General features: G+C 35.6%; 5 protein-coding genes across 5 annotated transcripts; all 5 read left to right on the top strand.

Moving 5' to 3' along the window:
- The first annotated feature begins 271 nt into the window (after nt 1–271).
- Nucleotides 272–1985, top strand: LOC105632110 (1-aminocyclopropane-1-carboxylate oxidase homolog 1). The gene is made up of 3 exons (XM_012214409.4): nt 272–930; nt 1071–1392; nt 1511–1985. Exons 1-3 carry the CDS (start codon nt 404–406, stop codon nt 1760–1762), a joined length of 1101 nt encoding a protein of 366 aa, XP_012069799.1. The 5' UTR covers nt 272–403; the 3' UTR covers nt 1763–1985.
- Nucleotides 1986–3532: 1547 nt separating this feature from the next.
- On the top strand, nt 3533–5826 carry LOC105632111 (1-aminocyclopropane-1-carboxylate oxidase homolog 1). The gene is made up of 3 exons (XM_012214411.4): nt 3533–4186; nt 4506–4827; nt 5397–5826. Exons 1-3 carry the CDS (start codon nt 3636–3638, stop codon nt 5670–5672), a joined length of 1149 nt encoding a protein of 382 aa, XP_012069801.1. The 5' UTR covers nt 3533–3635; the 3' UTR covers nt 5673–5826.
- A 646-nt stretch (nt 5827–6472) lies between these two features.
- On the top strand, nt 6473–8075 carry LOC105632112 (two-pore potassium channel 1). The gene is made up of 3 exons (XM_012214412.4): nt 6473–6629; nt 6729–7643; nt 7737–8075. Exons 2-3 carry the CDS (start codon nt 6784–6786, stop codon nt 7897–7899), a joined length of 1023 nt encoding a protein of 340 aa, XP_012069802.1. The 5' UTR covers nt 6473–6629; nt 6729–6783; the 3' UTR covers nt 7900–8075.
- Nucleotides 8076–8401: 326 nt separating this feature from the next.
- Nucleotides 8402–10195, top strand: LOC105632231 (1-aminocyclopropane-1-carboxylate oxidase homolog 1). The gene is made up of 3 exons (XM_020678554.3): nt 8402–9166; nt 9231–9552; nt 9633–10195. Exons 1-3 carry the CDS (start codon nt 8676–8678, stop codon nt 9741–9743), a joined length of 924 nt encoding a protein of 307 aa, XP_020534213.1. The 5' UTR covers nt 8402–8675; the 3' UTR covers nt 9744–10195.
- A 196-nt stretch (nt 10196–10391) lies between these two features.
- LOC105632113 (1-aminocyclopropane-1-carboxylate oxidase homolog 1) lies at nt 10392–12449 on the top strand. The gene is made up of 3 exons (XM_012214413.4): nt 10392–11192; nt 11289–11610; nt 11680–12449. The coding sequence occupies exons 1-3, from the start codon at nt 10648–10650 to the stop codon at nt 11935–11937; spliced, it is 1125 nt and encodes a 374-aa protein (XP_012069803.1). The 5' UTR covers nt 10392–10647; the 3' UTR covers nt 11938–12449.
- The last annotated feature ends 149 nt before the right edge of the window (nt 12450–12598 follow it).

Genomic DNA, 12598 nt, shown 5'->3' with positions numbered 1-12598 from the left:
CAGCATACGGCTCTGTAACCACAATTTTTCTTCAAAGATTTCAAGGACATACTCCAAACACGTCAACAGCAATCGAATGGGACCAGGTTACAATTTAAGATCCATGAAATGTTTAATAACATAAGATAAAATTATAAAAATTTGCACGATATTATTTATGTGAATAAAACTTTGGAATTACATAGATTTTAGAAGAATTTGTTTCTTTAAATCATAAAAATTACCCAAATGATTAAAAGTGATTGAATTGCTTTGGACAAATTTAATAATTGTGATTTGGCTGGTTTTTCATTAATATGTGAAGTGAAACTTGTGGTATAGTAAGCATGAAACTGCTCCCAATTGCGATAAAAACAAAAAGAGAGATTTGATATCATTCAATACCCAAAAAAAAAAAAAAAAAATGAACTCCTCTATCGAAAACGAATACAGACGAACAAATGAATTGAAAGCTTTTGATGAAACAAAATCCGGTGTCAAAGGACTTGTTGATGCTGGAACTACTCAAATCCCTCGCATTTTCCATCATCCACCTGATGAACTAGACAAGATCTCAAATACTATCACTTGTGATCATGCCAACTTCACTTTTCCTATCATCGACCTCCAAGACATCCATAAAGATTCAGCTTTACGCAAGGAGATCATCCAAAAAGTGCAAAATGCATCAGAATCTTGGGGATTTTTTCAAGTGCTCAATCATGGAATCCCTGTCAGAGTTCTGGAGGAGATGAAGGATGGTGTCCGTAGGTTTCACGAGCAAGATACTGAGCTGAAAAAAGAATTATACTGTCGTGATTTGGCAAAAAAGGTTGTATATAATAGTAACTTTGATTTGTATAGTGCACCATCAGCTAATTGGAGAGATACTTTTGCCATACAAATGGCTCCTGAGCCTCCCAACCCAGAAGAGCTGCCAGTTGCCTTCAGGTTTGCGTTCATTATACAAACACAAGAAAAAAGTAACAATCTTTAATCAATGAGTCGTCTTTCTAACTAGGAAAACCAATACCATCTTCTATCTAATGTATTAAAAAACGAGTCTTTTCTATTGAACATTTATTTTGCAGAGATATAGTAATGGAGTACTCCATGGAAGTACAGAAACTGGGAATTTTACTATTCGAATTATTATCAGAGGCTTTGTGTCTGAAACCAAGCTACTTGGAAGACATGGAATGTGCACAGGGTCTTTTTGTTCTGGGCCACTACTATCCAGCATGCCCTCAGCCAGAATTAACAATGGGGACAACCAAGCATGCAGATAACGATTTCCTCACAGTTCTTCTTCAAGACCATATTGGTGGCCTCCAAGTTCTTCATCAAAATAAGTGGATTGATGTTCCTCCTACACCGGGAGCTCTTGTGGTTAACATCGGAGATCTTCTACAGGCAAGTTTTATAACTTACTAATTTATCTATATGTAATTAAAATTTCTGCTAATATATATAAGATTCTTATTCAGCCTTTCTTTATTTTGCTAATTAATGCTATTATTTTCCTTTTCAGCTGATATCAAATGACAGGTTTATAAGCGTAGAGCATAGGGTGCTGGCAAACCGTATTGGACCAAGAGTATCAGTGGCATGTTTTTTCAGTACAGCTTTAATGTCAAAACCCAGACTGTATGGACCGATCAAGGAATTGTTATCGGAAGAGAATCCTCCTAAGTACAGAGAAACCACAGTTAAGGAATTTGTTGCCTACTTCAATGCTAAAGGGCTTGATGGGACTTCTGCTCTTCAGCATTTCAAGCTCTGAACTGGCCAGTAAAGTACATATTGTGAGCATTTAAACTCATGGATATTTGTTATTTATGACGATTATCATTTCTCTGCAAGCTCAGTAAGAAATGCAAATTTCTGTATAGGATTGAAGCCCCGTTCTACTGAAATTTTCAGCTTTGTCACAGTAAAATTGTTGAATTAAATTGAACCTATATTATAAATCTCTAAATCTGTCAGAGTCGATGAGATTTTTCCTATTTTCTGGGATTTGTCTTTCAAATTATGGTTGAAAATTTTCTGCTGGAAATTACTTATCAACTTTGATTTTTCCTCCATTTCCATGGATCTTCAATGGTAAGAAACTTTAAATGATTGGGTGTTTTATCTGTTTGCATTCTTTAAGTTTTGTTTGTGAGAATTTGTTTGAAGAGATTGACATGTTCGGTAGAAATTTTGTTTTCTAGCATTTTCTCACCAATTAAACAGAAAATTAAATTCCAAAATAAAATATAAAGAACTTTACTCGCCAGAGATCGACGAAGCCTTGATTAGAGAAGAGAGCGGCGAAACATGTCGTAGATTGCTTTCGAAGTCGGAATTTCAAGCACAAAGGTTATAATGGGCTCTAATAGGTTTATGCTGATTTAACTTGAACTGGTTATAGGCTTTATCGGAGATTCATATAAGTTTGGCTAGCTGTCTAGTAGTGGGCTTTTACGAAAATGTCAGGCATAAAACTTTTCATGGTAGGCAGAAAGTTTTCCATGCCTGGCGGGCGGATTTTCCTTTGCCTTTGAAAGAAAAAATTTCCTACGTCGACGTTTGCTATTATTGAAACATGGGTACACAGATCGTTTTGTTTTCTTCGATCGGCGCATCATTTGCTTTCCAAGTGAGTAAATCTGGTGCTTTGTGTTTGTGAAACGGTCATTTTGAGTGGTTTTGGTCTGCATAATTTACAAGCAATTGAACATAAACAAGCAAAAATCAATATAATAATAAAAAAAAAATTCTGAACTTGCGTTATTATTTGGTCGATTTAGAGGCTTCCTCATGATTCTGCTACAATACACAATTGGAGGGCTCCAATTTCTGCACCAGGATGAGTGGGTTGAAGATTTGTTACAGGTCAGTAGCTCTTCCATTACTTCCCCGGTTACTTTTGAAATTGTAATGTTGTTTGATACTACTGTGTTCGCACAACACAAAGCTTAATAACAATGAGTTAATTACACAAAATAGTAGCTGGTAGAAAAAAAGATTGTTCTTTGGACATGAATTTTAGTTAATTACACAAATTAAGTACACAATTTCTTAGTATCTACAATTAAAATTCAAATGTTTGCTTTGTTTTTGCTGCACAGAGTAATCAAAATAAAATGGCTGTCAGTTTCACGAGCTGTAGAATCTGCAGAGTGAAGAGAATGAAAAGGCGTAAATACAAATTTGTATGACCGTTTAGTTTTCTGGAATTGACTAAAATGTATTTAAAGTTCACTTGGAACAAGATAAGAGGCTATGCTTCAACTTTCATTTTATTTTCTTGAGAACTACTACAACTTTTAGTCAAAGAACATGTTCTGTTTTTGGTGGAAATGTCTTTGTCATCACGTTTTATATTCTTTACTCAAACAACACGTTTTATTTTTGGCCTTTGGCTCCACTAGAAAAATTATTGTTTATGATCTCAAGGATAAGAAATAAGAGGTTTGAAATTTCTGAAAATATAAATTATTTGATAATATGCATCATTTGCATCACAATCTCCAAGAAAAAATAAATTAATTATTGATATTATTGATATGGCAGAGTTTAGATTCAGGGTATTAAGACTCGTTGTACTGATAAAAATACTGCCTTCCCTGTCTTATTTAACTCTGACTTCTTGAATTATAACTTTAAACAACATGTCAAGTTACTCTCTCTCAAATGAGAAAATGGATTCCACAATTGACTCTGAATATTGTCGAACAAGCGAATTGAAAGCTTTTGATGAGACAAAAGCTGGTGTTAAAGGCCTTGTTGATGCTGGAATCACAGTTGTCCCTCGCATTTTCCATAATCCACCTGATGACTCACACAAGATTTCACATACAGCTGCTGATGCCAAGTTCACTTTTCCCATCGTAGATCTTGAAGGTGTTCACAAAGGTTTGGCTTCACGCAAGGAAATTGTTGACAGATTACGAAATGCTTCAGAGACTTGGGGATTCTTTCAAGTGATCAATCATGGGATTCCTATGAGTCTCATGGAGCATATGAAGGATGGTATTCGTAGGTTTTACGAGCAAGATATTGATCTCAAAAAAGAATTCTTCTCTCGTGATTTAACAAGAAAGGTCGTGTATAACAGTAACCTTCATTTGTATGCTTCTCCATCAGTCAATTGGAGGGATTCAACCCTTTTTCGAATGGCTCCTGATACTCCCATACCAGAAGAGTTGCCAGCTGTATGCAGGTAGATGCCAACAAGTATTTTACCTTTAGGTGACCATTATTACAATCTTGGATTCTCAAACAAATGATTTGAATTAAGCTATGTGAGATTTTGTCTCTCTATCCTACTGTCCTGAATTTCTTTTAACTGTTTCTACTAGTTACTCGTTCACGATTCGTGTCTTGGCTGTGTACTGGTGGCCAAGCATATTACTGTTTCTAATTCCTTTTGCTGTCTTTTTTATTGTTGCAGTAAACTGAAATGTAAAATGCTATTTTTTATTTCCTTGATACTATTTTGTTTATAATAAGAATTTCCTTAATCAAAAACTATTTTGTAGAGATATACTGATGGAGTTCTCCATGGAAGTGATGAAGTTAGGAAATTTATTGCTTGAATTGATGTCAGAGGCTCTTGGTTTGGACCCAAGTCACTTGAAAGACATGAATTGCAATGAGGGGTTTGTCATTATGGGTCATTACTATCCTGCATGCCCACAGCCAGAATTAACCATGGGTGCAAGCAAGCATGCAGACAGTGGCTTCTTCACTGTGCTTCTACAAGACCATGTCGGTGGCCTCCAAGTTCTCCATCAGAATCAGTGGACTGATGTTCCTCCTGTGCCAGGTGCTTTGGTGGTTAATATCGGAGATTTTCTACAGGTAATGTGTAGGAATTTTTTGGTATACAGATATAGAGAAGAAGAAGAAGAAGAAGATAAGGAGCTGTAAAAGGGGAACACTGATTTCATTGTTTTAGTAAAATATATACACTGATACAAAAGAGAATGAGTCAACACCAAATCTCCATAATTTAAGGAAATTTGTTCCCTTATCTAAAGCTAAAAAATAAGCTCCACCACAATTCATTCAAACTTATAGTACATTCATTAATCACATTACAAAATATTTAAAAAGAAACAAAAATGCAAAATCTGGGCATAGCTTTGTATCATACTGTCATGAACAGTAGCATTTAGCATATTGATCTCTAATTCAAGAACTAGCAGTTGAAAACTTCCCAAGAACACAGTACTTTTTGAATTCTGATATTTAATTCTTTGGCGCATGTAAGAAATTACAATATTGCAATTGATAGGGAACTTCTTATATCGTTGCAACTTTTCTTTTTTTGGCAGGAAACTGGAAATTTTATTCATCAGTTATACTTCAAATTAAACTTTTTTTTTTTTGCTTGCTATGATAAGGTTAATTTGTTACTAATTTTTCAGCTCATAACGAATGACAAATTTGTAAGCGTGGAGCATAGGGTGCTGGCAAATCGTGTAGGACCAAGAATATCTGCAGCTTGCTTCTTTACACCAACTATTATGCAAAAACCAAGAGTCTATGGTCCTATTAAGGAATTGCTTTCAGCAGAGAATCCTGCAAACTACAGGGAAGCAACATGGAAAGAGTACGCTGATTACTTCAACGCGAAAGGCCTTGATGGGACTTCTGTTCTGTTGCCTTTCAAGATTTCAAACTTAAGAATGGATGAACCTTAGCAGGATAAAAGGGCTTGTGAACTTATAGGGAATCCTGATGAATTTGCTAATATTGTTAGTTTTTCGAGTCTGTTTTATCAGCTTGCCCTCGCAAGGCAGGAATTGTAATTTAAGCCTTTACGTAAAAGAATAAAAATAAAAATAAATTATGCAATTGTCCTACTCAGCTTAGTTCAATTGAAACAACTTATCTTATTGTACTTCTGCTTATTCTTCATTTTTATGCAGAAAATAATAAGAGTTCATATTGCATTTACAACTTGTATATCATGTGTTAGCATATGGAGAAGTTTCTATTGAACCCGAAAGAGCAATATTAACTTAGAAATCGAAAATTTATTTCTTGATAAGTGGGGAAGAAAGTCCATTTTGCTATTCTTTTAGAGTTCGGGTAATCTATCCCTTGTTTTGTTTGTCGACTAAACTGGGCCTTCGTTTGCGAAGTTTCTAGGTTAACAACAATGTTCATGGGAACCACCCATTTCCTTACTGTTTCAATTTCAACGAGGTAAACTTCTTTCCAGTTCTCTTTGCTTTGTTTATATGGTTGCTATTTGGTACCCATTTTTATCCCTTCTTACTTTCAAGTTTACCTAGTATTATTTGATAGCTAATCAACTGCATAGTTGAGAAGCAATTGGAGATGGAACACTGAAATTCAAGTACATATAATCCAAAATACCTGATTTTCTTTTCTAATTTGGATTGTTGTAAGAAACTTCGTCCTCACATTTTCCCAAATGAGTAATGTGTATCATTTGGAGAAGAAACTAAACTGTAAAGATACAAATTTTACAAACAGGGATGTGGAGACGTTGATTCTACAAGGTATAGGAAGGAACTTTCTGGGAAATTTCTCCATTAAGCACTAGTTTAAATACAATGAAGATCTGCTTCAAGCAGTAACTCTAATTCTGCAGTTGCTTCTAAATCTCTTTGGAAGGCCAATTTTAGGAGGTACTTATTTCTTTATTTTCTTTGCCAAAATCTAACTCCGTTATGCATTGAAGTAAATAGTCACTTTTGAATACAATGTGTTTTTTGGATAATTTGCAGGTTCTCCTCCAAAAATTATATCTTAATAGCATCCAACGGCGCAAAACAGTCCTTGATGTCTGGACCAGTGAATCCTACTCCACAAAAAGATAATGCATATGTTCCTATTAGAAGATTTCGCGTTCTAGAGTTAGTTCCTCCAGCTTTTGGTGGCAAGGGTTCACTTATTCCAAGTCCTGGATCCTTGTTTAAGAGTCTCCACCCAGGTCTTAAGGAAATGGCTGTTTGCTTAGCTGTTTATTTAGGCCTTGGCACGATAATATTTTCCTTTTTCCTTGATGATCTTAAAGGGAAGAAAACAAATCCGATGATCGATGCTATGTATTTCTCTGTTGTGACTATGACCACTGTCGGAGGATACGGGGACCTCGAGCCTAATACTACCTTTATTAAGGTAGTTGTCTGCATTTTTGTTTTAATAGGAATGGCTCTAATGGGATTGATATCGAGCAAAATAGGAGATTACTTTGTAGAGAAGCTGGAAATTATGCTTGTTAATGCCCAAAATAACAAGCAGGAAAAAGGTTCTTCATCTAAAACTATGATGAGGTTAGGAATTAGCGAAGAGATGTTCAATTGCCTTATAGCCATGGGCATTCTTTCAGCGCTTATGATGGTTGGAACCATGTTCTTATTTGCAATTGAAGATTTAAACATGATCGATGCCCTTTTTTGTGTCTGTTCAACTGTCTCGACCTTGGGTTATGGAGATAAGAGCTTCTCTACCAAAGGTGGTCGCCTTTTTGGTGTAGTTTGGATACTGAGCACTACTTTCGGTTTAGGCCAGTTTTTTCTCTATGTTGCTGAGACATTCGTCGAAGGCAGACAAAAAGCTTTAGTTAACCGGATTCTTAATTGGAGGATGGCGAATCAAGATGTTGAAGCTGTTCATGTTGATGTTGATGAAGTTGCTGGGTAATTGAGTTAATTCTGTTCTTTTCCCATAAGTCTATCTTTTTTTGTTCTTTGTTTCGGACTGTTCATTATCTAACTTCTTGGAGTTGACAGGGCTGCTGAGTTCATTATCTCTAAGCTCAAAGAGAGAGGGAAGATTAACCAAGAAGATATTTCACGTGCAGTGAAGGAGTTTGAGGACCTTGATGTTGCTAAATCTGGATTCTTGTCAGTATCTGATTTAATGCCTGCTAAAACAACTCAAACAAAGAGGTGAATTGGTTTATCAGCAAGAGGTTCTTGGCTTTGTAGAATTATATAAATTTCATGTCAAGGGTTATCTTATTTTGGTAGTTTGCTTTTCAGTCCTCGATGTCCCTCCAATGTTGGAGATCTTCTAGAGGCAAGCCTGTCGAATTTAGTCATTTGTAATGGGAATAATGTTTTTTTTTTTTTTTTCCTATTTTTAAGATATTTCATAATTTGTGTTTATTAATATATTAATTAATATCGGTTGGTAATTAATAATTATCATTATGCATCACCACTAATTACTACTGGTTATTGACCACCACAACAAATGACCGGCCCAAATCCACATTGGCCATTATGTAACCCGAGATGGGCCCTATTACTGCTGGTCAATTCGTTGAAGCTGGATAGTATGATATGGGCCCGGACTTGGTTTTGCATGTATAAAAAAATAAAATTATTTTCATTTTGGTCTTTTTATATTATAATTTTAATCACATATGTCTTCGAAGTCTACTAAACTAAATTCTGCTCGTTTTAGATAAGAGGTAAAATGCTCTAAAGGAGTTCGAACTCTCAGACCTCATCTAACCAAGAAGATGTCTTTCATCTTGATGGATTCCCTTATCCACTTGCATACTATTTCCTCACAAAATCCAGAAACAGTTTACACAACTTGCACATAAATATATTACTAGTCTGGATTTAGATTTTTATTTAATTTATTAAAAATATCCCAGTCTTCTTTATATTTACTTCTGTGCCAACATTCGTGTTCGCTTTCCTTACTGGCTAAAGAAAATGGATAATTCCCTAACAAGTGAACTAAAAGCATTCGATGATACAAAAGCAGGCGTTAAAGGACTCGTTGATGCAGGAATTACCAAAATCCCTCCCTTTTTTCATCAACCACCTGATACCTCACCTGTTGATAATGCCAAGAATTTCAGTTTTCCTATCATCGACCTGCAAACCCTAGATAAAGATTTAATCCGACGAAAGCAGGTGGTTGATCAAGTCCGAACTGCCTCAGAGAGTTGGGGATTTTTTCAAGTAATCAATCATGGGATTTCTGTCAACGTTCTGGAGGAAATGAAAGATGGTATTCGTAGATTTTACGAGCAAGATATTGAACTGAAAAAGGATTTCTATACTCGTGATTATACTAAAAAAGTTGTGTATAACAGTAATTTCGATTTGTATACTGCAAAGGCAGCTAACTGGAGAGATACTATTTTCTTTCTCATGGCTCCTCATCCCCCTAAACCAGAAGAGCTTCCAGAAGTGTGCAGGTACCTCAAAATCTTAATAAATACTGTTTTCTTTTTTGTTGATGCAATTTTCTTTTTTTTGTAGGGATATATTAAAGGAGTACTGCAAAAAAGTTACAAAATTGGGAAATTTACTGCTAGAATTACTATCAGAGGCTCTTGGTTTGAATCCAAACCATTTGAAATACATGGATTGTGCTGAAGGACTTGCTGTGTTATGCCATTACTATCCGGCATGTCCCCAGCCGGAATTAACCATAGGCACGAGCAAACATACTGATAATGATTTCTTTACAGTGCTTCTTCAAGATCATATTGGTGGTCTCCAGGTTCTCCATCAGAATCATTGGGTTGATGTCCCTCCTACACCAGGAGCTCTCGTTGTTAACATTGGAGACCTTCTACAGGCAAGCTTTAAAATTTTTTGAGCCCGTGCTTTTAATTAACTATTTGCCGTTAACTTTTGCTGTGTTTGATTAATTTTCAGCTGATATCAAATGATAAGTTTATAAGTGTGGAGCATAGGGTTGTTGGAAACCATATTGGGCCAAGAATATCTGTGGCTTGTTTTTTCAGCACATCTGTTCTGCCAAAATAAAGACTTTATGGACCTATTAAGGAGTTATTATCAGAAGAGAATCCTCCCAAGTATAGAGAAACCACTGTGACTGAATATGTTCTCTACTCAAATGGAAAAGGCCTTGATGGGACTTCTCCTCTTCTCCATTTCAAGCTCTGAATCATAGAAATGAGAATATGGTAGAAAGAAGGGCTCGCAAACCTTTTCAGTTTTTTAACTTTGGTCTTATTCAGGCGGCCCCAGCTTCATTATGAAGCTTCTCAGCGTCTCACACACTCACCCTCATCGGTTTAATTGACCAAAGAAGAGAATTTGAGACATCGGTGGTCTCTCCATTATCCAATGCCAACACCAATATCTAAAATTATACTCCTTTTCTCTTCTAATTTTTTTCATACTTAGTTTTTTTATTTGTCCAAATCTATTGTCATTCCCTCTTTTTAGGAGTGAATAATATTTGAATTTTGCTATTTTACTTTTATTTAATATGTTTCTTTGTGAACAAATATGACAATCAATCTCCTATTTGTCATTGATTAAATCTTAATATAAAGAAAATTAAAATATCAACCTTTAATCTTTCAATAAAATTCTATTTAATTTAATTAAATGTTTGATTAATTTTAAGAATAATTAATATGGATGATTTAATTTTTATCAAAAAGAAACGGTGGTCTTATCAATAATTTTATCAAACAGAGGGGATATAACAGTAAATTCGATCAAAATACAGGATTAAATAGCTAATTACCTTCAAAAAGAGCCGTGACCATTGAAAAGAACTGCATTGGAAGTACAAAAAGTCAAAACTAAAAGGAACTCCACAAATCTGGATCACATAACAACTTCCTTTTTTCTTTTGATGCCCTTTCCAGTTTGAGTTTTATTTTTTCCTTCGTTCTCTGAAATAGAGAAACCGAGAATGCTGGCTACAGATTCAGTCACAGTCGAAGCTGATTCTGGTTCCACTAATGATCGCAAAAGCCAGCTAAAGGCTTTTGACGACACAAAATCCGGCGTGAAGGGGCTTGTTGATGCTGGAGTTTCAAAAATCCCTCGTATATTCATTCACGATCAAACACAGATCAAGGACAAGTCAAATTCAACTGATAAATACAGTATACCCATAATAGACTTGGAAGGTGTAGATAATAAAGATTTAATTCGACGAGCTGATATTATTGATAAAGTTGGAGATGCATGCAGGAAATGGGGTTTCTTTCAGGTGGTCGACCATGGCATACCAGTAAGCGTTTTGGATGAAATGATTGATGGGATCCGCAAATTCCACGAGCAAGACGACGAAGTAAAGAAAGAGTTGTATTCAAGAGACTTCGCCAACAAGAAGATATATTTCAATTCCAATTTTGATCTGTACAGCGCTCCGGCTGCTAATTGGAGAGATACTCTTAGTTGTGTCATGGCTCCTTGTCCACCAAAACCAGAAGAATTGCCTCATGTATGCAGGTAATTAAGTGATAAAATCTTTTATATAAACATAACGCCAATTCTTTATAGAATCAATTCACATACATGTGTTTGATGAACGTTAGCATTTCGCAGGGAAATAATGATGAATTACTCGAATAAGGTAATAGCATTAGCACATACATTGTTTGAGTTGCTGTCAGAAGCGCTGGGGCTCAATCGTAAATACCTTAACGAAATGGGTTGCGCAGAGGGACTATTCTTTCTGGGTCATTACTACCCAGCTTGCCCTGAACCAGAGTTGACAATGGGCACTAGTAGCCATTCTGATAGTAGCTTTCTCACTGTGCTTTTACAAGATCAAATTGGTGGCCTCCAAGTTCTTTGTGAAGATCAATGGGTTGATGTGACCCCAACTCCTGGAGCTCTAGTAATAAACCTTGGAGATCTGTTACAGGTAATGAGCTAGTTTATGTCAAATTGAATAATTTTCTTTTACTTACTCTCAATTTTGTGCTTTTTGCAGTTGATTTCTAATGATACCTTTAAAAGCTCTCAGCACAGAGTAATAGCGAAAACTGTAGGTCCAAGAATTTCAGTTGCCTGTTTTTGTAGACATCATGGTCCTTCCCAGAATGTTCCAAGGGTATATGGGCCAATTAAGGAGTTATTATCAGAAGAAAATCCACCAGTCTTTAAAGAAACTACTCTTAAGGACTATTTGGCACGTTATTATGCTAAAGGGCTTGATGGGATCTCTGCATTAGAGCATTTTAAGCTGTGAATTGTTACAGTCCAGTGACAAGTGTTGTCAAGTCCTGTATAAGCTTGAACCATATCAATAATTGCTCTTATGTAGCCTGGATTTTGGGAAGATTTTGATGTTACTATACTAGCCAGTAATTGCGTTGTTAGTGCCTTGTTTAAATTTTATGTCGTGGTGCTTGCAAAGGTAAGTAAACTTAACCTGTATGATTCAGAAGACTTCCTTAAAACGAACACTCTGCAGGTTTGTTTTTGAAGGATAAAGTGTTCTCCGTTTGAAGAATTCTCTAAATATATGACGTGGCGTTCAAACTATTGGCGGTCGTTCGTTATGACAGGAGCATCTCGTTCTATTGTATTTGACAGCAAGCCATTTAAGCGAACCGTCATTATGCGCGACGTGTTGTTTAATTTACACGCGGTCATGGAATGAGCGAACGCAAATCTGCATTTCTTTATGTGCCAGCTGTTATTTATTTGGATGAATTACTATAGCTAAGTGAAATTTTATAAAATCAGTTATTGTTCTCATTCGGTTGCATTAGATTTGTCTAACGTCAGTTTATACGTTCACTATAAATTATCTTTAGAAAAAGAAAAATCACCATAAATTAAACTATTGAAAATATAAATTTTTAAAAATTATTTCCTCCTCATTTTTTTAATAACATTATCCTCAT

The sequence above is a fragment of the Jatropha curcas genome, chromosome 7 (genome assembly GCF_041381405.1).
Source record: "Jatropha curcas cultivar XTBG-Jc1 chromosome 7, XTBG_Jcur_1.0, whole genome shotgun sequence".
In the NCBI taxonomy this organism is placed as follows: domain Eukaryota; kingdom Viridiplantae; phylum Streptophyta; class Magnoliopsida; order Malpighiales; family Euphorbiaceae; genus Jatropha; species Jatropha curcas.
Note: the sequence above shows the minus strand (reverse complement) of the source record. Positions and strands in the feature narration are given on the sequence as shown.